A 26662-nucleotide genomic window follows, 5' to 3' on the forward strand; every position below is an offset into this window, starting at 1 on the left:
GCCCAGGGCCCTCCTTTCAGTCTGCAGACACCTCACAGACATGAAGATGGAACGGTGACAGCGGCTGGGAGGAGGGAGCAGAGAAATGAGCCCAGAGCTGCCTCCACTCATCTCAGATCCAAACTAAACAACTGAATCCAGCTAGTCTTTTTTGGTCCCCTGGGAACATAGCTAAGTTTTGAATTAGTGAGCACCTTGGACATTGTGTGATCCTTTACAGGTGAGGAATCAGGATGTTCAGGAGTCAGGTTAAGGGATCTGGGTATTCACGAAGCTACAAAATCGGTTAATTCTACCATTTGTTAAAAAAAAAAGTTTTGGGGGTACCTGGGTGGTTCAGTTGCTGAGCATCCGCCTTTGGCTCAGGTCATGATCCCGGGGTCCTGGGATCAAGTCCTGCATTTGGCTTCCTGCTTTGCGGAGAGCCTGTTTCTCCCTCTCTTTCTGCCTACCCCTCCCTCTCCTTGTGCATGCACGCTCGCGCCCGTGCTGTCTCTCTGTCTCTTGTGTCAAATAAATAAATAAAATCTTAAAAAAAAGGGGGGGGGTTTGCGAGCCTGTAACATCCAGGTACATATGCATGCCATCTAGAAAGCTAGGTGCTGGGGATACAGTAGTCAACACACCAAGTAAGTCACTGCCATCACGGAGTTCACTTCTTGAAGATAAAACCATCAAGTAAATATGTAGCGCATCAGACGCTGATGTGTTCCGGAAGGTGGTGTGGTGTTACCCAGGTGCTCAGCAAAGAGGCAGCACTGAGCCAAGATCTTAAGCAAGGGAGTCAGCAATGCAGAGCTTTGGGAGAGTAATATACACAATGATAATACTAACCTGTGACTTCTGACTTCAGGGACTTTCTGATCCTGGGACACTGGACATGAGCAAGTACTGAGGTGCAGTAGTGTGAGAGGCTGACCGGAAGACCACTTGGGACAGTGTTCCTGGGGAAGACTTCACAGCTGTAAGGGTAGTTCTAGGTAGTCATGTGTAGGTCATCTAGAGATCTAGGATGGAATGAGAGTGGAAGCAAAAGCCAGCAGTGAAGAAGGAATTGCTAGAAATGTAAGATTCATCCTGGTTAGTAGTTGGACAAAAGACTGGAGGATCTAGTATGTAAGACCCAGAACCTAAGAAGACTTGAAGGAAAGCCAGGATGGGTGGCTTGGGTCAGATGAGACTCCTATTTTCCATCGCACAAAGTTTGATTGGAGACTAGTTTGGAGGTGAGATGCAAGACAGATTTCCCAGAAAGTTCCAGCTGAAAAAGTGTCCTGCATGGGCAGAAGGTCTGAAGGGTTGAGGGTTTCCCAGGCGTGTTCCGGGTTCAAGCTTGAAAGTCATGTGGCACCTGGGGCCTTTTCTTTCTCCGTGTAGGTGGAACTGTCCACTCACAGGGAAGGATCATACTCTATAGCATCTAGTCCTCTTTCATTTAGATCAGACTGTGGCTCACTGTGTCATCCTGGTGTAAATTAACCCAGAGTTTTTACTCGTGGCAACACTAATGGGCACCTATGGAAATGGAATGGGCTGTTTAAATTCCAGGCTGTAAAGAGAGCTTCAGGAAAGGAAATTGTGTGAAAGAACCACAAGATGGCGACTCTCTACACTCATTTCTAGAATGGAAAACCCTCCCATAGAATTTGAAAGACTTCTAGGAATTCCTTGGCCCATTTCTCAATCATGGAAAAACCCCCTGCAACAGTAATGAGTTACACATATATACAATAATTATCCCCATAGACACAGAAGAATGAAAAGCATCCAAGGACGGTCCACGAGCTCAGCATTCCTTGTCTTTTTGGGTAGAGCTTGTGAAGTCCAGTGTAATCAGGATTGTAGGGTAAATGTTTCGTTCAGCCAGTGCTGTTGGCATTCAGAATCTGAGCCTGAGGAATGTTTGATCTTACCCGTGCCTGTGATCATATCTTTTACTTATGAGCACAGAGCGTGGGGCTTGACACTCGTCTTACCTGTGTCCACTCGTAGAATCTTCACAGGAGGATTTGGGGGGTGAGGTTTACATGGCTGATCACCATGTAACCAGACGTGGTTCAGTGATAAAGATGTCTGTATGCTCTGTATCCCTCACCAACCCCAACCACGATCTTGGGCCTTTCTTTGCATTTTCCAAACTAATATTGCATCAAAGAATTATCTGGCACAATGCTGCAGAGAGCTGTCTTTAATTAGCAATCCTCAACACTCAAAAAGAAGCCTAACTTACAAAATTGGACAGCACTCACACACCTGGGGATTTTGCCCTTGAAGATTGTGTTTTAGCTTTGTTCCATAGGAACAAAAAGGGATAAAATCCCTAGTGACTCTGTCTGTAGGTTTTAATTGTATCTCTTGAAAACAGTGCATGGGATTATAAAATATTCATCTGATCCTCTCGGTCTTCAATCTGCCGAACTTAGTCTGTTTCCATTTATTTTGATTCCTGATATATTCTTTTTCTATCGTTTTACACACTTTCTCTTTGCTGTGTTGTTTTTTTGTTGCTTTGCTTTTCTCCCCCTCCTTCTGGGAGGGACTGTTAATCTAAGAGTACTTTATTTTTTTTTTAAGGTTTTATTTATTTATTTGACGGACAGAGATCACAAGTAGGCAGAGAGAGAGAGAGGAGGAAGCAGGCTCCCTGCTGAGCAGAGAGCCCGATGCAATGCGGGCTCAATCCCAGGACTCTGGGATCATGATCTAAGCTGAAGGCAGAGGCTTTAACCCACTGAGCCACCGAGGTGCCCCTCTAAGAGTACTTTAAATTAAAATCTTCCATTTGAGGTTTTTGAAGCACACAGGTGGTGTGGGAATTTAGATCCTCTGTGTGAGGGTTGCCTTGTGGCTATAAATTCTTTAGGGAGACTTTTTCTCCCCACTTGCTGCCAAGGTCAAAGGAGACAAGTGTCCCTTTCTGTAATGCATGTTTGTTTCTTATAATCCCTTACAGGAATTACATTATTATATATAATATAATATATAATAATATATATATTATTGGGTGGAGCTCTATAGAGCATATCTGAAGCATATCTGAAGGGAGTTTACTAAACGGAGGGTCACCAGCCTAGCCGGCTGTGCTGGTACCTGGCCCAGCTCCCCCTGCTGGCTGGTGTCTCACTCTCCAGTTTCTGTGAGTATGACAGTCAGGTGTCTCCTTTGACCTTCACCCAAGGTGTGTTTCTACCTATGTGAGTCTGTGTAGAGTGGAATTGTTGTTCTTTATGGGCATTCTGACAGAGAAAACCCAGGGTCTCTTTCATTTTCCCCCCAATACAAAATGTATAAACTCCTGTGATATCAGTAAGACAACGGTTGAAGTTCTCTGGATAAATTGTTCAATTTATTGTTAAATCATTCTTAGGAGAGCGGAGGAAAGAAAGAGAGGTTGGGGGAGAAGAGAAGGAAGGAGGGAGGGAGGAAAGAAGAAAGAGTGATGTTCATGCCTGATGGCTCCTAGATAGGCTGAAGCTAAGTGTTAAGATAGAATGAGCTGGCAGGTCAAACCCAAGAATGCAGAGATGATGGGACTGCTTTCTAATAACATGTCCCTGCTCTAAAGCCAGAGCAGCACCGTGCCTCTCTTAACTATGCCTTCTTCTTCTGCCTGTTTCCCAGCTCACTGGAAGTTTCCTGCTGCTTGAGGGTCCTGGGAGCCACCATGAGCCAATTCTCTGAAGGACATCTCTTGAAAAAATCTTTGAGTTGTCTTGAGAGTGGTCTTGCAACTATTTGAATTAGGAAAACTCCTGTTAAACTATTTTCATAAATTCTTGGATAAGCCCCTTCAAGAGATGGAGCCTAATCTCCTTTCCTTGAGTGGAAGCTATACTTAGTGACTGAGCTCTAATGGATAGAAAGTGGTAGGATTGATGGTGTAACTTCTGAGACTGGTTATAAAAGGCACATGGCTTCCTCTTGGTTCTCTCTCTTGTCACTAGCTCTGGGGGACACCAGCTGCTGAGTTGCGAGGACACCCCAGCAGCCCTGCAGAGAGGTCCACGTGGGCAGTAATCAAAGTCTCCTGTTAACAGCCAGCAAGGAGGGACTCCTCCTGTCCACAGCCATGTGTATGAACCAGCTTGAGAACAGATCTTCCAGTCCTAGTCAACTCTTACAGGGCTGGTAGCCCCACCTGAGATCTTGAGCTGTACCCAGAACCAGAACTGCTCGGCAAAGCCACTCCCAAATTGTTGACCCACAGAAACTGTGTGAGATGATCAGTGTTTCTTTCTTTAAGCCATTAAGTTTGGGGGATAATCTGATGTGCAGAAATAGACAACGAAGACATTCCCTCACATAAAATTGTGCATCAACAGGACAGGATCATGTTTTGTGTTTATGGTGGGTATTCAGGCATGTTGGTAGCCATCGGAAGCCTGGCGGTAATCACTGTCCCTCCCTGGGGGCTGGCATTACCCAGGCAGGTAGTCTTGAAGGCCAGGGGTCATGTGGTGGCCATTTTGGGGCCTCCCAGTCCTGCTTGGTTGGGTTAGATTGCCTGGATCCTGATGTCAGAGTGTCAGGCATATAAGCTCAAGGCCAACGTGTGTCCTCTCAGAAGAGGCACAAGGCACAGCATAATTTGGGATTGGAGGTTGGACCTGAATTTCACGGATAGGAGGCCCATGAAACATCTTAACCTGGAGATGCATGGGGGCAAAAGGACTGATCTCTTTCTCTTTGTCATGCGTCCCCATTCGCATTCCATTCTAGGTCATGTGTGAAGTGGTGGTGCTGGGTTGGGAAGGGGAAGGAATTGGGAGGGAACCTGGGAAATACTTTAATTCATAGCTTATGAAGTCTCTGTAAAATATCTATCTCCCCACCAGGACTTTGGCTGACTTCCAGGGTGCGGGAGATTCTCCTGAGAACCCCTGGGGCCATGGTTGTGCAGTGGGCAGGGGAGAGGACTCCCTTTAGAACACTCAGAGACGGGGCGCCTGGGTGCCTCAGTGGGTTGAAGCCTCTGCCTTCAGCTCAGGTCATGATCCCAGGGTCCTGGGATCGAGCCCCACATCAGGCTCTCTGCTCCGCGGGGAGCCTGCTTCCCCTCCTCTCTCTGCCTGCCTCTCTGCCTACTTGTGATCTCTGTCTGTCAAATAAATAAATAAAATCTTTAAAAAAAAAAACACTCAGAGACATGGCATGAATGTCTTGAAGTTATATGGCATCCGTGGGGTATGGGAACATGGGGCTGAGGAGAGGAGGAAACCACCCACAGGACTTCCGCAACTTCAGAGTCTTACACTGTGACTCGCATGCTGCTGAGCCTTTGTCCTTGTTGCCAAGGCCCTCTCAATGGTCTGATCTCCCTGGCTTGTGCCCCCAAGGAGACATTCTGCCTAGAACCACACCATGACACTAATTCAACAGAGAATCCCCGGAGACAAGGCTCTGCAATGCACCATTTGCCAAACTCCTCAGAGAAACCATCTTCAACACTCCTTACACAGTAAGCAGACTATCAAATTCCTTTTCAGATTTGGTGCTTGAGAAGGACTTTTCTGCCCTGAGCAATCTACGTCGTCTCTAGTTGGAAGAAACACTTGCTCCTTGCCTTATTGCTAGAAGGCTCCCATGCATTTTTTTTTCAAGATTTTATTTATTTATTTGACAGAGAGAGATAACAAGCAGGCAGAGAGGCAGGCACAGAGAGAGGAGGAAGCAGGCTCCCTGCTGAGCAGAGAGCCCGATTCGGGGCTCGATCCCAGGACCCTGAGATCATGACCTGAGCCGAAGGCAGAGGCTTAACCCACTGAGCCACCCAGGTGCCCCGGCTCCCATGCATTTTTGCTGCTTAATGGGGTGAGCTCCCCTCAGGCTGGGTTCTGAGGGACAATCATCTTCCTATTCACCATGGCTGACTTTGGTTCACTACCTTTATATTCAGTGGCTTCTTGTACCTTTCATTTAAACCACCTCATCTCCTTTGGATAGAGGTGATGGTCAGGAATCGGGGCTGCTCTGTCTCACATCTTCCTCCCAGTTAGTAAGGTTAGCAGAAACCGGTGTCCCAACATGGCGGCCATGAAAAAAGTCTATGGTGTGATTGTGGCCCCGTCCCTCCTCCCAAATTCTGGAGTGGAGGGAACCAGTGAGTGTAGGATCCAGAGCTGCCTGAACGAAGATACTGGAAAGTGCAGTTTATGGGGAGTGAGGAGAGACTCAGCTTCCCTGAAGAGTGGATGAAACCATTGTCCTTCCATTGCGGTAGCCAACAAGTGCCTGAGAGTAAATAATCGAAATTCCCACAATGACAGGTGAGAGAACATGCAAGTGTGTGTGTGTTTGTGTGTGTTTGTGAGTGTGTAGACAGAGAGAGGAACAGAGAATATTGTTTTGGGTGTGTGAGATGGTGGGGCCGAAGGATCAGCCCCAGAGTGGTGCTTGTGTGAGTCCCAGCTGTCAGTGGGAAGGTCTCTGAGCACTCTTTCCAGAGGCTGTTCTCCAAGGATGAGTCTGAGGCCGAGCAGGGCCAGAATCTGGTCTGACACCAGTAAGCCGAACTCCAGAGAGGTGCCGAGAGGCAGACAGTGTGGTCCCGCTGGCAGAACTGGAGGTCCCAGGATCCTGGACCTTCTTGTCTGGGGTCTGGTTTTGGCTGGCAGGGTGAGATATGGTACCTGGAAAAGGAGCCAAGATTAAGAATGAGGGTATGGGGGAATCTGCTTCAGTTTCCTGGTATCAAACGGGAGCCCTCTGGAGCTGTCCTGCTGTGTGTGTGTATTACAGTCCCATTTGGCGAAGTGAGATTGGTCAGATGGCCCTGGGTGTCTGGGGGCACCTTGGCCCAGCCTTGGCATAAACAGATTTGTTGGAAGAATATGGTCTGCTGGCTGGAGAGCTAGGCTTTGAACACTGGCCTTACACTGGACTCTCTGAGCCTTAGTTTTCTGGAGTACAAAGCTGGGACAACAGTAACACATGATGCTGGCAGGGGCTGTGTGACCTGCATGGAATCATATCTAACTTAGTGCTCCCGTTTACTTGTCTTCTGCCCTTCCCCTAACTCTGGCCTCAGGGTGATACTGGCTTGCTCTTTACCAGCCTCAGTTCCTGTGACACAGAAACGGACTAGGTTTCCCTGGTGGGTGAATGTGGCCTGTGTCTGAAGTCCAGGCTTTGACGTGCCCCACTTCCTCCCTGCCCCTCCCCCTTGCACCTGTCTGGGGTAGGTGGAGTCACCAGATGGAAGGAGCCAGCATCCTTGCAGGAGCGTCCCTTGAGAAGAAAGTCGCCGCCAAGTGGAAACACACAATTTAGACTTTACGTTGAGTGAGACGTCAACTCTCATTGTGTTTGAGTCATTACTTGTTTGGGCCTATTTGTTATAGTAACTGGCATCATTCTAGCGACTACTTCGAGAAGAGAAGATAAGTGAGGGCAGCCATGGAGGCCACTGGCGGCCATCTTCCCAGGCTTTCCCCCATAGCCTACTCCCACTGATGTGTTCAGATCACACTAATTTTAAAAAATCAAACACTGCAGTACCAAGGTAAGCAGTACAAAATCAAAAGAACTTTGGATCCGTACTAAAAACTCACATTTGGAGAGGGGCAAACTTTAAAGCAGCAGCCTAGTAGAGCAAGGCAGGGAAGAAGTGCGTCAGGGAGATGGACACATTGGGACTGTGGGGACATGAGCCGACCACTGTCAAACCAGTGTAAGTTCCTCGGTTTCTCACAGAAAACATTTTATATACCTATTTCCTTCCATACTTAAGTCCATCGGTGTCCAAATAGGTCCATTCCATTTTCTCATTTTTTAAAAAGATTTTATTTATTTATTTGACAGACAGAGATCACAAGTAGGTAGAGAGGCAGGCAGAGAGAGAGGGGGAGGCAGGCTCTCTGCTGAGCTGAGCAGAGAGCCCAATGCGGGGCTTGATCCCAGGACTCTGGGATCATGACCTGAGCCAAAGGCAGAGGCTTTAACCTACTGAGCCACCAAGGTGCCCCCCATTTTCTCATTTTTGTTGGTGATACTATAATATAACATTGCATGTACTCCATTTCCTGCCCTGTGTGGGACAATTAGGTGATTTCAAATATTTTCTTCAGTGTCACGATAAGCAGCTAGCCAGTTGCTCTTCTACATTTCAACCCTGAACCAGTCTTGGAGAGCATTGAAAGACTGCCAGCCAATCTAACCAACAAGGAGGTCTGTAGCCTCGAAATGGCTTCCATTTATTTTGGGAGAATCACTAGGGATAGGTTCTATTGTGACACAGACTTCTTGTCTTCTTTCTGCAACATCCACTTGTTTACTTGCTACCAACCATTCAGTAGTAATTCATTACTATTCCAGTGTCAATACTGATATTGACAAGTATTCCAATACCAACACAGGGTTTGCCAGGGATGCAAAAGATTCCTGACCTGCTTCCACAGCCACTTCCATCATGGTTGGACCTCAAAAATGAAAAATACGCCAATGGGGCACCTGGGTGGCTCAGTGGGTTAAACCTCTGCTTTCGGCTCAGGTCATGATCTCAGGGTCCTGGGACCAAGACCTGCACTGGGCTCTCTGCTCAACAGGGAGCCTGCTTCCCCCTCTCTCTCTCTGCCTGCCTCTCTGCCTACTTGTGAACTTTCTATCTGTCAAATAAATAAATAAAATCTTTAAAAAAAAGAAAAAGGAAAAGAAAAATATGCCAACAGAGGACGTTCACCTTGTAGGGAGATAATACCGTGCGGTTTAAATTTCTTGTTTCTGTTTTTTGTGATCTTGCTTACATGTCATAAAGTCATCAAATAAATAATACAATTTCTGCATTAAAAATTCGAACTCCTGAACTGTCAGCCATTTCTTGTGCATCTTATTCACTTCCGGCATCAGAGGCCAAAATCACAGCATGCTGATGTGGTTTAATTTTACAATAGGGACAAGTTTTGGACATGGGGTCACCTAGGAGATGGTCTCTTTTGGCTTGACATTTCCTCTCTCAAGGTGGAGATGGTCTGTGACCAATCCGTGTTGAAGTCCTATGACACCTTCTTTGGAACACATGTGGTCATTTCTTATCCTTCCATTCTAGATATTCCAGTGTTTCTCTTTTTTAAGAGAATACCAATTGGTTCCGGTAGGAGTAGCAACTGCCGGATTCAAATCTGTTTTTCCTTCTAAAGAAAACATTGAGGACAACACAGAGAACAAATACCTCCTCCATCCCTAGGTGACTGTGACCCCCTGTCAGCCAACACTCGGTATCTTAGCAGCATCTAGGTAGGACACCAGCAGTGCCCTTCCATTGGGCTAAAGAGCCAGATAGAAAGAGGATATCAGAAGGGGACTGTCAGACTCAAGAGAGAAAGTGGAGAAGATGAAATCATTTCAGAAAAGAAGGCTCACTTGTGGCGAAAGTCAAGAGTCATCATAGAAAATGCAGCGAGAGACTTGGTGGGTAGAGGTGAGGGAGACAGCCCCAGGGGAGAAGTGGAGATGCTTCCCCATGTCACAGACGCCCCTCCCAGCTCATAGTCATGGGCTCTCTCTCTGTGTGCCAGGCCTCTGTGAAGCTCGCCTCTTGCAGAATCCCATCTCATTCTCCCCACCCCATGAGGTAGGACCTATGACCCATTCTTAGCTTAATGTGCCCAGCTTCGCACAGCTAATTGTCAGAATTCTGACTTCATCCCAGCTCCATCTGATTTCTCAGCTGATGTTCTATACACCCTCCATGTGGCCCCATGAAGAAGGAATCATCATGAAATAGATTTACCTTCTTTGGTGAGTTGGAGCTGGGTGGCATTTTTGGAGGTGTCTTTAGCTGTGTCCTCTGAATCTTGGACTGTGGTTCTGCCTTTGACAGATTTGTGGCTCTTCTCAACTTCACGGAGCTGTAGGAAAAGAATGAACGGTTCTCAGGGAAATGGGTATTTGAGGAACAGAGCCCACGATGGCGAGGTCTAGGGGACAAGGACTCCATCGTCAGTTTTTGGTAACTACCAGGTTTTGGTCCTTGCTGCTGATTGGACAGGGGAGCCCAAGATTCAGTTTTGCACAGCATTTGAAGGGACATCTGGCCAGGGAAGGACAGAAACCCTGCCAATCCTGCATTTCAAGGTTCTTTGTATCTGGGCAAGAGGACAGTGAGGTTAACAGAGGGAGATGCAGAGGGGGAGCTGGCTTCGAGGCAGATGAGATTAGTTCCAGAAGAGGGAGCAAGGAGGACAAGGCTTAGAGCCGGGTGGGGTCTGCCCTTCACTGCTTTTGGAGGGGAGGGGGGAGGTTGGGTGCTGGGAGAGACAAGAGAGCAGTCAGAACTCAGCTGGTGCGGGGAGAGGCTATCTGTGTGCAGCCGGGAGCTTAAGAGACCTCTTAGGCTGTGTTCACAAGCACTATGTCATTCTGACAATATTTTGTCTAGTATTTATGGTATTAGTTTTAATCTATACATATTACTGGGGGTACTGGTTTTACTATGTATGAACATTGCTTGAGTCCATTGAATTTCTCCTGTTCTTTAACAACCTCTCCAAATTTAAGCCATCATCATTGTGTGCCCCCTGAATAACCTCAAAATAGAAATGCATGTTGTTCAATCTTACAAGGCTTCCTACAACACAGATACTTTGGGATCTGATTTGGAAGGAAGCCATTTAGCCAATACAACTGGGCTCATAGAGCAAATTAGCAAAAACCAAAACCATGACATCTTTTCAAATGAAAACTCCCGACAGACTCACCGCTTGAATTTTCTTTCTCAGTTGGGCATTAGCTCGGGAAAGGCTTTTGGAAACTGAGTTCAGGTAGTAGATGGCCAGGCTGCAAGAGAAAAGTGAGCCTCCTGTGATAAGGCAGTCTTGGAAAATGATAAGAGCTGGACCCCTTCTGGAGGAATCAAGGCAGGCTTCCTGGAGTAGTTTGCCTCTGGGCACGGTGGAGAGATTAAGCTCCCGACTTAATGAGGAGAGGGTTCTGGACACCCTATTTTCTATTTTATTAAAAGTGGAAATGACATACACATTTTAAGCTCTCAGAGTGCTCAGTAAATGTTGGCTAAGGGAATCATTCTTCTTGGAAATCTGAAGAGGTTGGGGAGAAGCAGGAGTTCTTGAAAGCAGAAGAAGCTGCTTATACTTCCTGGGGAGCTGCCCTGGGTCAGGCTCTGTGTCATGCATGTCCCCCTCCACCACATCTGTGGTTTTCACAGAAAACCCATGAAGTTGAAAGGATGTCTCCCATCTTTCCAACTCAGTCTCCTAGAACTCAGATAGGTTAAGTACTTTGTCAAAGTTTACCCCATCTATCAGTACTTGTTGGAGCCAAACATTTAAAGCCAAAGCTCTTTCCCTAGTCATCAAGGGCTAAGAGAGGAAGGTCTGGATGCTAGGTGCCTGCTCCAAGTTTGCCTAGAAGCACAAGTGCAGAAGGCCAGGAGGTCCCTGCTTAGGGAGCACTGATGGGAATGTCTGGTCCTGGGCTGGTTTTCAGAGTCCAGCTCCCACCAGGTGTCCTTTGAAGCTTCCCTTTCACAGGACCTAAAGTCGAGGGCTCTGACCTAGGTGCACCACCTGAGAGGGGAGGGGACAAAAAAGTCAAGGTACCATGTGGATTGGGTGCCTCGCCATCCTGTTACTTGGGAGCTTTTGAGGTTCATCCTTCTTTGTCATTTTTCTCCAAGGATTTCAAGTCTTAGCTGCTCCAGCTTGGGTCTTCTAAGTCTTCCTCTCAGGGCGGGGCCACCCAGAGCCAATTCATTGAGTCCATGAGCTCTTTCCAGCCAGAGAGGAGGAATCCCGTTGTGTTTAGGGCGGAGTGTGGGTCAGAGGCTATCATATGAGCCCGCGGCAGCAGAGACTCAGGGGGAGACAGGGAGGACAGTGGGAGGCAGCAGGACCTGTTTTGTAAGGCTCCTACACTGAAGGCCAGACCTCACCTTCTCCCCTAACTAACCACCCATCTATTAGGGAGGAACTGGAGGTCAGAGAGGAGGAAGTGCTCATGGGTGGCTGTGTCCCTCCATTCCCAAATTCAGCCTTTCCCTTTGCTGCCCGTAAGGGGTCAGGTCTGGGTTCCAGAATTTCCTCAGGCATTCAAGGGGTAGTACAGGTGGTCACTATCATGCCAGTCCTTTCTTAGGCCTCGACTAGGAGCAGAAGATGTTCCAGTCAAAGATGTAAGAAAATACACCTATTTGGGGGAACAATTCAGCACTCTCTAGAAGGACTGGGGAAACACATACCTATGACTCTGCACTTCTACTTCCAGAGGTCTGTCTAAGATAAGCCCTCACACATCTGCACAAGGACTACATTTGCAATAGCAAAAAAGTTGGAAACCTAACCACCTCTCTGCAGAGGGACAGAAAAACTGTGGTTTAATCACACTGCAGAGTGGAGTAGAGCCGTTCATAGAGGAGTAGAGCTCCTGGATCCACATGGATACATTCCCCAAACATAATGTTGAGTGAGAAAGTGAACCATTCCTGAAAAAATTTAAAGCCCAGAAAAGGATAGCACACCCGTGCCTGATGAAAACACCGGACTACGTGTGGAAATGATCACAGTGAATTTCTACAGTGGTTACTTTGGGGGAGGGAAGAAGAGAGCTGGATTGGGTGGGAGAGGGCTTGAAGTGTATCTGTAATATTTTATTTCTTGTAAAGGACAGACTGGTGGAAGTAATGCAAACTAGTAACATCTGTTTACTCTTGTGATCCCATTCATGTTGTCTGTACTTTTCTGTATGTTAGGAATATTTCACAATTTAAAGAAAAGCATGCCAAAATGGTTTTTTTGTAAAGAAAAAACACCCTGATATTTTCACCAGTACATTTTCGATGACCATAATTCAAATTCAGGAGTCTCACTTTCCGCCTTCTTCTTTTCTTTCTTCCCTTGCTCCTTCCTTGAACGTGTGTTATTTGCCTCCTCTGCCCTAGGCCTGGGGCTGGTGTTGGGGGTCCAGAGATCATCCCACCTACTCACCATTCTCACAGGTTTCTCAGTCTTTGGTGGGAGGGAGAGTGGGGAATGAACCAAAGGTTCTAGTGCACCCAAGGACAGGCTGAATCAGACCCTCTGCTTTCTCAGAGACCCAGAGCCCAGATGTCTTTGATATTTCTAAGGAGCGTTTAGGAGAGTGTTACAGATACTGTCAGTGGCCATCCATATTCCTTGGGCCCCGTCTTTCAGTGTGCTCCCTGAAAGACTTATGACTAGCAGTTCCTTTACCTCTGTGCCTGGAGCTTCCCTTCCATCCCCTGCAGAAACCCTTTGACCCAGGAATGCAGCTGACCCAGATTGCCAGGGAACTAACCCACCCCGATCCCCTTTTAGGTTTCCCAGTCCAACCCAAGAGTGAGCGATGGGTGCTGGTCTACAGATGCCCCATCCCTGACCCTTGAGCCGGATAACTCTGAGACCCACTGTTTCCCAGTGTTCCCCAGCAGGATTAAAGTCATCCCAGTGGTAATGACCTTGCTGTCCCCTTTCCCATCTCACTTCCTTCCCTCGCTCCCCAGTGAATTATTTGCCTTTGCATCTTTGTCTCAGGATCTGCTTCTGGGAAATGCAGATTAAGGAAGAGGGCTGGGGGTTGGGGGAGAAGGACCTGTCTGGGAAGTCTCAAGTCTAAGGGGAAGGTTGCCAGGAGGCAGAGCCCTTAACTTACAACATCAGCAGGATGGCTGGGATGATCAGGCCAGGGTTGGCGAGGAAAGCAAAGATCTTGCCCAGGAAGGCTGGAAAATCATTTTCAATCGTCTCTTGGATGACATCATACATTCTGTTTTTCCCACTGTGAAGAAGAGAGAACACATGACAGCTCAATATATGAAGCTTATGTGGCGAACACAGCTGCGTCCGTGTCCCCGTGGGTCCCAAGCTGCCACTCACCACTGCTTTCCCAGAAGAACCAGAGCTCTGCTCCAAAGGGACTGCACGTAAAACATGCCCCATGAGGGGCTGCCATTTGGCTCTGTCTTATAGCTGGTCAGCCCCCTGGCCAGCGTCATGTCCTTGGAACCTCAGAACTTCTTAACCTGCATGGGTCTCCTGGGTCTGACATCTTCCTTAGCAAGATGAAAATGGGTTTTCTACTCTATTCTCCTGGGAGAAAATTGCCTGTCAGCTGGTTGTAAGATCAACATGGAGCTCCCTTGGGCCCCCAGGGAAGGAAAGAGCTCTCCAGAGGCTTATATGGGAGACAACTTCATGGGGCCACTCAGAAATACCTACAAATTGTCTTCAGATGATAGTTTCAGGAGATTGGATCACTTAGGACAGGCTCCTGGACAGGTCACAATGGTAATTTTGATTTTCTTCAAATACCCAATAACTATTATGCAGACTGACTTCCACAAATGCCTGTCCAGAGACTACGGTCCCTTGCTGGCTACGGTTAATCATTTCAGGGCCAAGAAATGGACTTTAGGGCTTGAAATTCCTGGTTCAAATCCTTGCTTCTTCATCTATTAGCTGTGGGACACACGGGATAGTTTACTTATTCTCTTTCTGCCTGTTTCTCTCAGTTTCCTCGGTCTCCCCATTAGAGACTCCTCATCAGTGTAGCTATTAAAAAAAAAAAAGAATAAAATAAAAATCAATTTAAAAATTAATTAAAAAAATACAAGATATCCAGCTAAATTTGAATTTCAGAAGTATAAGAATGTCTCACAGAGCAAATTATTAATTATCTATCTAAAATTTAAACTCAGCTGGGCATCCTGTATTTTCTCTGGCAGATCTATACCAGAGCACTCAGTTTCTCATTCTGATTTGCTCTAGGTCTGTCTTTTTTCCCTTTTCTACGGAGGAAAACAGCAAATACGGACAGCTGCAGCTGATGGCTGAAAATGATGAGCACTAAGAAGTCAACATCCAGCATCCTTTATGTTGTTTATGTTTATTAGTTATTGGACTGTTTCTCTTTTCATGATTAAACAACTCTTTTAATAAAAAAGTTAATTAAAATTAAGTAAAATTAAAAATTCAGTTTTTTAGTCTCACATTTCAAGTATGCTCAGTAGTCATGGGACGAGTAGCTACTATTTTTGAAGAGTGGATATGGAATTTTTTTTCATCACATAGAAAATTCTATCAGACAGTGCTGTAGATGTTTGATATCTTTGGCCAAGATACTGAAAATTTCTCTGCTGTGTAATATAGCATAATAATGATATATATAATATAGCATAATATTATGCTATATTATCTATATTATACAGATAATATAGCATAATAATGATATAGTATAATATGGTTTTATGATATTTGTATAATAAAGCATAATAATGTATTATGTATAATATAGCCTCATCTGTATAATATAGCATAATAATGATACAGTATAACATGGTATTATGAGTAGAATAATTGTATTTGCCTCAGAGAATTGTTTAGAGGGTGTAGATACAACTTTATATAAAACACTATGTATGGGGTCATCAAATGATAAGTGCCCTCCAATATGTTGCAGCCAGAAGCTTCATCTTTCTCTTCTGTAAAGTATTGATCAAAGGTTGGCAAATAATGGCCCATGAGCCAAATTTGGCTTATGATTTGTTTTCCTATGGCCTGAAAACAAAGAATGGTTTTCACATATTTCAGTGGTTGGGGGGAAAAAAGAAGAATATTTTGTGATATATAAAAATTGAAGTAGGAGCTCTTCCTCTCAGCGGCCTGGGGTGACCTCTGAAAATGGTTCGCTATTCGCTTGACCCGGAAAACCCTACGAAATCATGCAAGTCAAGAGGTTCAAATCTCCGTGTTCACTTTAAGAACACACGTGAAACTGCCCAGGCCATCAAGGGTATGCATATCCGAAAAGCCACCAAGTATCTGAAAGACGTCACTTTGCAGAAGCAGTGTGTGCCATTCCGTCGCTACAATGGTGGAGTTGGTAGGTATGCCCAGGCCAAACAGTGGGGCTGGACACAAGGTCGGTGGCCCAAGAAGAGTGCTGAATTTTTACTGAACATGCTTAAAAACGCAGAGAGTAATGCTGAACTTAAGGGTTTAGATGTCGATTCTCTGGTCATTGAGCACATTCAGGTGAACAAAGCCCCCAAGATGCGGCGTAGGACTTACAGGACTCATGGTCGCATTAACCCATACATGAGCTCTCCCTGCCACATTGAGATGATCCTTACTGAAAAAGAGCAGATTGTTCCTAAACCAGAAGAGGAGGTTGCACAGAAGAAAAAGATATCCCAGAAGAAACTGAAGAAACAAAAACTTATGGCCCGGGAGTAAATTTGCACAGAATAAATGCAAATAAAAATAAAAGAGTAAAAAAAAAAAAAATTGAAGTAGGAAATTCAAACTTTAGTGTCACTAAGTAAAATATTATTGGAACACAGCCACGCCTGTTTATTTATATATGGTCTGTGGTCGTTTTTGTGCTCTAATGGCTAACAAGAAATAGTTGTGTCAGAGACCACTCATGGCCATCTCATGCTTAGCGCTTTTAAGTGCCATGTCTATTGTATTATGACATTTCATTAATTCAGTTTTTATTCTTATTCATGTGTACCTGTCATGTAAAAACAAGAAAAGTAAATTTCACCTGTTATGCTTTTAAGTCACAGTTAAGTATGGGTTATTTTGTCCTTGAATCATGATGTATTAGATGATGTATTAGTTTCCAGTGGGTGTTATAACAAATTGCCACACAGTTGACTTTAAACAATACAAATTTGTTCTCTTACAGTTCTGCATGCCAAAAGTCTGAGTGTTTCACTGGGTTGACACCAAGGTGTTGGCAGGGCTGCACTCCCTTCAGAGGAAGGTGCTAGGGCAGAATCTGTTTCCTCACTTTTTTCCCAGCATCTCATGCTTTATTCCTGGCATTCCTTGGCTCATGGCCCCTTCCACTGTCTTCAAAGCTGGTAACACCTCTCCTTCCATGGTGACATCACTTTCTGTTCTTCTGTAGTCAAATATCCCTGTGCTTCCCTCTGATAAGGACACTTGTGATTTAGGGCTCATCTGGATAATCCAGGATAATCTCTCCACCTCAAGATCCTTAAGTTAATCACATTGGCAAAGGTCACTTTGCTGTGTAAAATAAGGTCCACAGGTTCCAGGGATGAGAAGCAAATATCTTCAGGAGCCATTATTCAGCCCATCACCTTATGCTCTCTAGTCCTTGAAGATTCATGTTCATCTCACCTGAAAAATACATTTATCACCATCCATGTATCCCCCAAAGTTGCAACCCATTAGAGCATCAACCCACAGTCCAAAATCTCATCTAAATATCATCAGCACAAAAGTCCCAAATCTCACCATCTAAATTACATATAGGTGAGACCTTGGGTATGATCCATCTTGGGGCAAAATTCTTCTCTCTATGGACCCATAAAACTAGAAAATGAATTATTTACTCCCAAAATACAGTGGTGTGCCAGCCCTAAGATAACAGTAAGAGATGGCAGTGTTACTGCTCATATGACATTCTTAAATATCTGGTGGGTCTTCCCTGTATGTCATGGGAATTCATTCCATTAGACAAGGGGGTCCCACACAGATCTTTACTGGAGAATTCTATCTCTATGCTTGCCTTCTGCTGAGATGGTTGAGAGGATCCCAGTCACAAGCTTAAAAAAAAAATCCTCTGTGTGAATGAATATTTAGGTTTTTTGATCCCTCAGAGGCACTTGCAAAAGTTGCTCAGCCTGCCCCTTGTTTTTTTTTTTTTTCCTTTAGAGCATGCTTTCCTGACAGTAAATCTGTTTGCAGTTCTTTTGAAATCTGGACAGGCTGAGAATTTCCCAAATCATTAGATTCTGGTTCCTTCTGGCTTATCAGTTCTTTTCTCAATTTGTCTCTTTCCTTTCACATTTTAGTAGAAGCAGCAGGATGAAACCAGTTTGTGCCTTCAATACTTCACTTAGACATCTCCTTAGCCAAACATCCAAGTTCATTATTTACAGATTCAGATTTCCATATACCTGTAGGACATCATTCAGCTAAGCTTTCTGTTCTCTATATAGCAAGGACTCCCCTTTCCTCCACTCCCCAAAATCACATTCCTCACTGACCAGTGGTGAAGTGATTAAATTGTATTTGATTGCAGGAGCTGAAGAAATGTATCTGGAGGAAATAAACTTGCTTAAGACTTGGAGAATTTCCAGCAAAAGCAGCTGCTTCAAGGGTTGAGGACATTGAGAACAAGGGTGTATTCCAAGAGAGGTAAATGATGTCAAGTGGTTTTCTTTGGCCCTTGATGAGTCAGGAGATGTTACTGATGCTGTTCAGTTGTTTAACTGAGGAACGAATGCCAAGTTTGAAGTGACTGAAGAACTGATTTCTGTGAATACACCATGTGGAACAAATATGGATGAAATTTTCTCAAAGAAGTTGAGAATACGCTAATTCAGTACAACTGAATGGAATGGAATTTGATACAACTGATGTGGGATCTGCTATGGCATGCTACAGTTGACAATGGTCAAAATATATATAGGGCAGAAAAAGGCTTAGCTGGACAAATTTATGAAGCCTGTGAAGTTTTAGGTGTGGACAGACTATGGTTATTCTCTGTCTTACTCATCAGGGGGTAATTTGCAGAAAATATTTGAATCTATCATGTGCTACTGCAATCAATAAATAATGTCAATAGTGAATTTCATCTGCTCTCATAAGTTAATCATTTTCCAAACTGTGCATTTTGTCAGAAATGGAAACTGAGGGTTCTGGCTTGCCCAATGCATAGCAGTTCAATGACGTAGCAGTAGTAAAGCTTTATGGGAATTTTTCTTCTAGGGTAGGAGACGTGTTGTCATGTCTGGTACAATGATGGACTGTACTGCTCTCTAAGAAGTAAAACTGATGTTGATGACAAGGGACAGTAACTTTGAGCCCCTGTTATGTGAGATATTATTATTGCTTTCCCCTCAAGAACTCCATTCTTTTCATTGGTAGACCTATATTACAAAAATTATACTCTATTATTATCATATCTTGAGTTTTGTCAATAATATAAACTTTGTGGCTATTTGTTTCTCTAGTCATAGAAGTATTTACATAATATTCTTGATTTTTTTCTCCTGATTCCCAAGCTGAAAATATTGACTGTCAGGCTCTTGTCAGAAAAAGGTAGCTGAGCCCTGGTGTAGATGATGCTTCCACCTCATAGCCTTGTTAGCTGTACCAACTACCCTTAACTTGGGCAGGGCTCAGGCTTCACAAATTTGTATATATACCTTACCATGGAAATTAGCACCCTCCATTAAGTGTTTTGCAAATAGCACACTAAAATCTCATAGCAACACTAGGACAGAAGCACTACAATTATTTCCATGTTATAGGCAATTAACTTGTGGTGTAGGGAGTTAAGTAACTTCTCGAGATGACCCAGCTGGCAACTGACTGAGCTGACTCTAGAGTTAGAGGGTTGAGAATTTTTTCTTCTGGGAACAGCTAATAATAAAAATTTTAGGCTTTGTGAACCAGATGGTCTCTGTTGACATGACTCCATTGAGCTGTTGTAGTGAGAAATCTGTGGCGACAGATTATAGTAAGCAAATGGGTGTGGCTGTGCTCCAATGAAACTCTATTTACAAAAACTCTATGTCTCATCCGTTGATGTCTGTTTGGATCTGGTTGTAACCCCAAGTTCCTCCAGTAAAAGTGAATTTTTGTGATGTGAAGGGTCTAGTTTGAACACTGACCATAAACTAGGTATTCTCTTCTAGACACTGGGTATAAGGCAGTGAGAAAGGAAGCAAAAATCACACCCTCCTGGAGCTTATGTCCTGGTGAAGGAGATAGACAACAAACACGATAAATAAGCAAAAAAACCTGGACTGTTAGATGTTGATCAGGAGATACAATAAGCAGAAACAATGATAAGAAGAGTGTGTGTGTGTGTGACATTTTAGTTAGGCTCTCCAGGGAAGGTCTCACTGAGAAGGTGACCTTTGAGAAAACACCTGAAGCAAGTGAGAGAGAGAACAGCTGTAGAAATATCTGAGGAATGAACTAACTGTTGGTGAGTTTTGATGAGAAGGGTGACAGGAAGGCGGTGGCAGCCATGTTTCCTTCTGAGTTCTGTTTTCAGATTCCTTTCCCTGCTCTCTGGCTGTAGGCTGTCAGGGCCTCTCAGGGTAGCAGACGAAGCAAGGGTGGGGCAGAGGGCAAGGGTCAGGCATGGCTTAGGCCTGCCCATGGGCCTCCTTTCTGGTGGCAGGTAGGCAGCCTGAACAAAGGAGCACTGGCATTTGAATCTAGAGCTCAGCCCTCCAAACCTTGCTTAGGAAGAAGTCAGGAGAGGGTTCTACCATTCCTATCATGTGGCTCTCCCTTCAGCCTGGCATCCCATCTACAGCTCAGCAAATTCTTCTTCTCTGGAACTAGTCACCCACCCCACCCCCAACCCCATTCCTTCCACCTGAACCTCTGTGCAGCCAGATCTCACTCTGCCACGAGCACACCACTAATGCCTCTGAGCATCACAGCACTCACTGGGGGGTGGGAGGAGGGTACACACCACAGGGCTTTAGCTACATAAGTCCCTTCTAAATGGAAAAGTACCAGGGCAGCATTTCCCCATGTGTTGATCCACTATGGTAGGCCCAGAGCCAGGACCAGAGTGAGCTGGGTCAGGCCCTGGGACACACAACGGAAGGAGCAAGCTCAGAATCGGTAACTCACCCACCTCACCCCACTCCTGGCCCTGGATGAGTGTTCCACGAAGAGTCTATGGTCAAGAAGGACAGAAATGCTGGCTTGCACACATTATCTTATTGCATGATTCTTCTGATCCATTATAAAGAGTGTGCCCCAAGCATTTTTAAGTAAGAAGGTGGCAGATAAAATGGTCAGCATGTTCCAAACTGCTTGAACCACAGAACTCCTTCTTATGAAGTAGAGAGATGGCTTTATTTCCAGAGGGTCTTATGCTTGGAAAGAGAGCAGCAGATGCATATTATTTCTCAATGTACCTCCTTATCTCATTACTTATACATTCTTTATACGATGCCCAGTCTCCTAAACTGGTCTGACTTATACCCTGAACCCACAGTGCTGACAAATGCTCTGCAGGGCATGGCGACCCAGTCAAAAGTCTCAGTTGCTGCTTCCCGTGCAAATGGCACTTATAAATGTATGGTTATTTCATCTTCAGACTATTCCCTCCCTCCTCTTACTCATCCTACGGTAAGGTAATCCAGAGCAGTAGACTATCCACATGTTAAAAGGTCAGAGCTGCACTGTCCAATATAGTAGCCATCAGCCATGGGAGGTTATTTAAATTACAGTGAATTGTAATGAAATAAAGAAATTCAGTTTCTTGGTTGTCATTCCAATGTTCAAGAGCCACACGTGGCTGGGGGCTACCATATTGGATCACGCAGTGATAGAACATGTCCATCCTTGCAGAAAACGCCATTGAATGGCTCTGATGATTTGCACAGAGCTCCACGGCCTTTTGCAGGCTGATAAGATGCTAGAAGAGGACATCTGAGCCAGGGCTCCCTCAACAGACTGCTCTGGGGGAAGAGCTGCTCCCATGCAACCAGGACTATGCACCTGAATGGTCCGCAGTCAAAGGAGGGCGGGAGGGACATGATGGTGTAAGCCACCGGCAGGAGGCTGAGGAAGAGCACCAGCAGCAGAAGGCCCATGTAGAAGTTGTTGGATCGGGAAGCTTTGAACACGCGTTCGTGGGGCACATTGCTGCTCATCACTGCCCAGCACTGGAAGTACATGGAGGTCAGCAGGCGCAGCACGTTGATGCCTACCAGTCCTGGAGCATAGAAGGAGCCCATCCTGGAAGGGCAGAAACCACATACTCGGTTGGCCCCCCAGAAGGTGAGGCCAAGGAAGGATGACAGGAGGAAATGGGGTAGATGGATTAGGAGCACGAGGCCTCACTGTCTTCCCTGCAGGTTCTGAAGGCAGTGGTCTCCCATTTAAGCTGGACATTTATTGCCAAGCCATAGCCACCCATTCCTCAGGAGAGGGAGATCTCCAAGCACCACTGGCTTGGGTTCTGACCATGAGGCACCTAACAAATTATTTGGCCTCCTGACTCTTTCTCTGTGGTTCCCCTAAAACAATAGTGCTACCCAGAAAAGTATCTGAAGTTCTTAAATGAAGAGAATGGGACACCAGCTTTCAGTGAGCCCTCAGCCTCTTAAAAGTCTTTGGTTGAAATTACTCAGCCTTTTCTTCTAACCCCCGCCTCAGAGGAGGAAGACCCTTGGCTCCTTTCCTCCTCCTCTCCTACCTATTTTCTCCCTCCTCCCTCTTCCCTTTCCTCCTCTGTGTCTCCTCCTCTCTCCCTTTTGCCTTCTCCTTCCTCCCTTCTCTACTTCATCCTTTTTTCCTTCCTCCTCCTCATTCCCCTTCAGGCTTCCTCTGTTCCTCTCCTTTCCTCTTTGTCCGTGGTAGCCCACGAGTAGGCCATGATATGGTCCTGGTTCTCATCTTGTCCTGTCCTCTATCTGTCATCTGAAAGGAGGCAGTTCAGAGAGGCCTGAGGATTTGTCTAACCTCTTCCCCCAGCTAGCTGGGAGGCCAAGCCTGAGATTCCAGTTTTCTGACTTCCCTGATGAGGTGGTCCCCAAACAAAACGCATAGCTCACCAGATCATTCCTTGGTTGAAGATCAAACCAAGTACATTTCCACTAATATCAAACTCAGCATATGACGGCTGCAGGGGGAGGCAGACAGAGAGAAAGGAAGTTGTTAGGCATTAGCTAGCCTCCATGACCAGCCAACTGGCTAAGCCAGGGACACTCCATCCCAAAGAGCCTGCTCTGGTGATCTGAGAGGAGCCTTGGATTCATGGTTCTGTTTCTTTAACACATTTTCTACATTTCAAGGAAAGTTTTGAAATACTTGAAGTTGAAAGTTTTTCCAATTACTTTTTCCATTAAAAAAGTGAGAGATTTTAACCTTTTAGGGCCTGCAGGCCAAATGTGTATTCTTGGGAGGACCCTGGCCCCAATGAGAACATTTTATCAATGCTCTAATCAGAAATTTACCTTAAAATTATAATCAAGGAATAAATCTAACAGGTAACCAAATGCAAATAGTTAAATGAGGGATCAAATGATAGTTTTAAAAGCAAACAAGCAAACACAATAATTAAACCACTCCTCCACCTGTCTTTTCTCCTTATCATTTTCCTCTAGTCTGAGAGTAGTTCGTGCAAAGGAAAGAGCTCAGCCAGACTCTGATTTTCAGAATGTTGGAGATTTGTCAACTATTTGAAAGACTGCAGATTGTGTGAGCACTGGGGAGTGAGGGGTCCTCAGGCAACATGCTTAAATCGACTTCCCCATTTGTCCTCTGGAAATGGAAGTCAAGAGAGACAGAGAGGAGGAAGAGGAAGAAATTAGGAGAGAAAGGAAGGTCAGGCATGGATCAAAGGAGGAAGAGGAAATGTGCATTTTCCAAAATTAATGGAGGTTTAGTCTTGGGACCTTAAAATGAAATGTTTAAAAATATTTTTGAAAACTTCTCATCTGCTGTGTTTTGTGTCCTGGTTAGAAAAATTGTCCTCACCCCAAGATTGTAACGTTATATACGGTTTCTTTTAGACATTTATGATTTAATTTTTTGATGATGAAAACTTTGATGTACCTACAATTTATGTATATAGATGAAATGGGTGAGAGATATAGTCCCTTCCCCCAGTGGTCAACCAGTTGTCTCCACCCTTTGTTATAAAATCCTTTCCCATTGGATTGAAAGACTGCCTTTATCTTAAACTAAATTTCCACATAGATTATTTCATATAGATTGTATTTCTGGATTTTCTATTCTGTTCCATTGATAACTTTGGCTGTTCCTTAGTATTAGTTTTAATTATTATAGCTTCATAATATGTTTTAACATAATGGTAGGTCTAGTCCCTTTCATTTTGCGGTCTTAAAATGTTTCCTGGCTATTTCTACATGTTTATTTTATTTTATTTTTTTTTCCACAGATATTATCTCACTTTATTTCTGTGAAAATCTTTTTTTAAAAATTTTTTATAAACATATATTTTTATCCCCAGGGGTACAGGTCTGTGAATCACCAGGTTTACACACTTCACAGCACTCACCAAAGCACATACCCTCCCCAATGTCCATAATCCCACCCCCTTCTCCCAAACCCCCCCCCCCCAGCAACCCTCAGTTTGTTTTGTGAGATTAAGAGTCACTTATGGTTTGTCTCCCTCCCAATCCCATCTTGTTTCATTGATTCTTCTTGTACCCACTTAAGCCCCCATGTTGCATCACCACTTCCTCATTCTACATGTTTATTTTTAGACTGAAATTTAGTATTATTTGGGGATATTGTTAAACTTATAAATTAATTTGAGGGCAATGACATCTTAGCAGTTTCCTTTTGTCCTATTAAAGATGGCATCTTCTTTGAACATGAGGTTCTTTCAACCTTGTTCTCGGACGAGATTATGAAGTTTTCCTCACTGTGAAGAGAAGTTGAGTAGGCTTGTGCAAAATTGTGGCAGGCAACTAAAAGAAAAAAAAATGACAGAAACCTGTACTGCAGCCCTTACCTAGGCCAGGTACCTTACTGCAGGTCATGATGAAGATGACACGAGTAAACAAGATATGGAGATCAGTTAAGGGGTAGTGCCCCTCCCAGCCCCCAACAACAGTGACAGAGGGACAGCGAGTGAGGTGTTGTGGAAGAGACACACACAGGACAGAGGAAGCCAGACATTCTGCCTTATCACAGAAGGCCACTACAGAGAGGAGATGACACACATTTAGAAAAAGCAGTTTCCCAGGTAGGGGAGGAAGAAGAGTATCTCAGGTGGAGGGAATGAGTGCAAAGAGATTATCAAAGCATAATCCAGAAGATAGCACCAATGGTTACTATGTGCTTGGTTTGTCCCAAGACTTTCTGAAACATTCAGGTCCACCTGCCCTCTCCCACCCCAGGATTTCATTATAGTCTCAAAAATTAAAAACTACCATTTCTAGGCTGCCTGGGTGGCTCAGTTGGTTAAGTGTCTGCCTTTGGCTCAGGTCATGAATCTCAGGATCCTGGGATCAAGCCCTGCTTCAGGCTCCCTATTCAGCAGGGAGTCTCCTTCTCCCTCTCCTCATCCCTCGTGCTCACTCTTGCTCTCTCTCTCTCTCAAATAAATAAATAAAATCTTAAAAAAAAAAAGAAACTACCATTTTGTCTTATCCACTTCTGTTACCATTCCTACACCTTGCTCGGTATGGACTCCAAAGGAGGGTGGTCTTTGCCTTCCCTAATGAGAGTTGATGCCACTTTGGCATTTCTCTACTACCATCTGCTCAGTACCAAAGCATGTGATCTACCCTTCCCATAGGCCAAATGTGAGATAGGAAGGTCATATTGTTAATTACATGGGGGAAAAGTGGAGTTTCCTCTCGGAAGGCAAATAGGTCACTTAAAGGAAATAAAGATGAAATGCTTCACTATTTTGCAGAGCAGAGACTGGCATCAATTATCCAAATAAATGCCCAAGAATGCATCTGACTATATCGGATAGGATGGTTGAGACCCCTCTCTGTGGGATGTTCAAGAAATGGTGACCTACAAATCCAGCCTCCAGGTCCCAGCACCAACAGTAGTTCATGAACCGGACAAAACAAGCCCGCAGGAAGTCCCCCAGCAGGATGGTGATGTACGTTACCAGCATGTCAGACACTGTCAGCCTCATAAATTCCTGCAAGGGGCAGCACAGGAAAAAAAAAGCATGGTCAGGGTCAAACCTTGTCCATTTCTCCCAGCTGACTGCAGCCACGCAACGTCTTCCCTACCCACTTGAATCTTTTCTGTGACCTGCTGGTTCTTGGTGGCACAGAGATGGTACAGAAAAAGGACCCCAGGCTTTGGAAAATCCTTATTTTTAGTTCCCAGTTACCAATCATCTTTTGCTTTTGGAATAGTCTCTGAGCCTCTCAAAGCTGATAGTGATAACAACCTTGCAGGGTTATTGGGAAGCTTAGCAATTATGCATGCAAATTGCCTGGGACATTGGCAATGCCCAGTGTATGGCAGTTATCAGCACTATTGCACAGAGAGAGGATCTAAAAGGCTCCCTCCTTGCTTCCTGCACCTCCTCTGAAATGTGGCTGCCCCCAGCTACCGCTGAATCTGACCATCGTCCCTGGGGACAAGAGCCAGCATTCTTCATCTCCTGCTAATTGGATTTTTGGCTTGTCATACAGAGATAATAATGCAGGTTTTTTCATGAGGCACATAATAGAAGAGCCAAAAGCAAAGTTTTTCTCTGCTTTATAGAGTGTATATAATTTATTAATTTAAAAAATTGGAAAATATCTACCAGGCATCATCACAACCTTTAAGACATCTGTCTAATAGCCTTGGAGTTCCTTGGGGGCACAGGGTCTGTTTTATTCATTTTTGTATCCTTCAAGATGATTAATGAATGTTTGCTGGATGAACGGCTGATGAGTTTTCAGGATTATTCCTCAATAAGAATTCAAGTTAATGCTCCTAAGTATCAGACAAATCAACATGTATCAAGTCTATTCTTCTGTGCAAGGTGATGCTCTGGGACCTGGGGTGGAGGCGGTGAAGGATACAGGTGAGCAGGATGTAACAGCTCAAACCCATCATTACTGACATGTTCAGAAAGAGACAAGCTTTAACCAGTGTTGGGAACAGTGACGGGCATTCAGGGAGGAGGGCAAGAGAGACATCTTCCAAGGGTCCGAGACAGGACATGAGAAATTCTATTGCAG

At 44.8% G+C, this 26662-nt stretch overlaps 2 protein-coding genes across 2 annotated transcripts in view; one reads left to right on the top strand and one right to left on the bottom strand.

Moving 5' to 3' along the window:
• Positions 1-6411: 6411 nt before the first annotated feature.
• The window catches only part of LOC132008172 (transmembrane channel-like protein 2), a 63744-nt gene continuing 43493 nt past the window's right edge, over positions 6412-26662 (bottom strand). The window contains exons 13-19 of the mRNA XM_059386588.1: positions 25492-25620; positions 22544-22611; positions 21486-21725; positions 13624-13749; positions 10695-10773; positions 9728-9845; positions 6412-6629 (exon numbers count right to left, since the gene is read on the bottom strand). Coding sequence (XP_059242571.1) covers positions 6412-6629; positions 9728-9845; positions 10695-10773; positions 13624-13749; positions 21486-21725; positions 22544-22611; positions 25492-25620 — 978 coding nt within the window. The remainder of the gene's footprint in view (positions 6630-9727; positions 9846-10694; positions 10774-13623; positions 13750-21485; positions 21726-22543; positions 22612-25491; positions 25621-26662) is intronic.
• Positions 15614-16256, top strand: LOC132008099 (large ribosomal subunit protein uL22-like). The gene has a single exon (XM_059386483.1). The coding sequence runs from the start codon at positions 15651-15653 to the stop codon at positions 16203-16205; it is 555 nt and encodes a 184-aa protein (XP_059242466.1). The 5' UTR covers positions 15614-15650; the 3' UTR covers positions 16206-16256.

Source organism: Mustela nigripes, unplaced genomic scaffold, assembly GCF_022355385.1.
Source record: "Mustela nigripes isolate SB6536 unplaced genomic scaffold, MUSNIG.SB6536 HiC_scaffold_75, whole genome shotgun sequence".
In the NCBI taxonomy this organism is placed as follows: Eukaryota; Metazoa; Chordata; class Mammalia; order Carnivora; family Mustelidae; genus Mustela; species Mustela nigripes.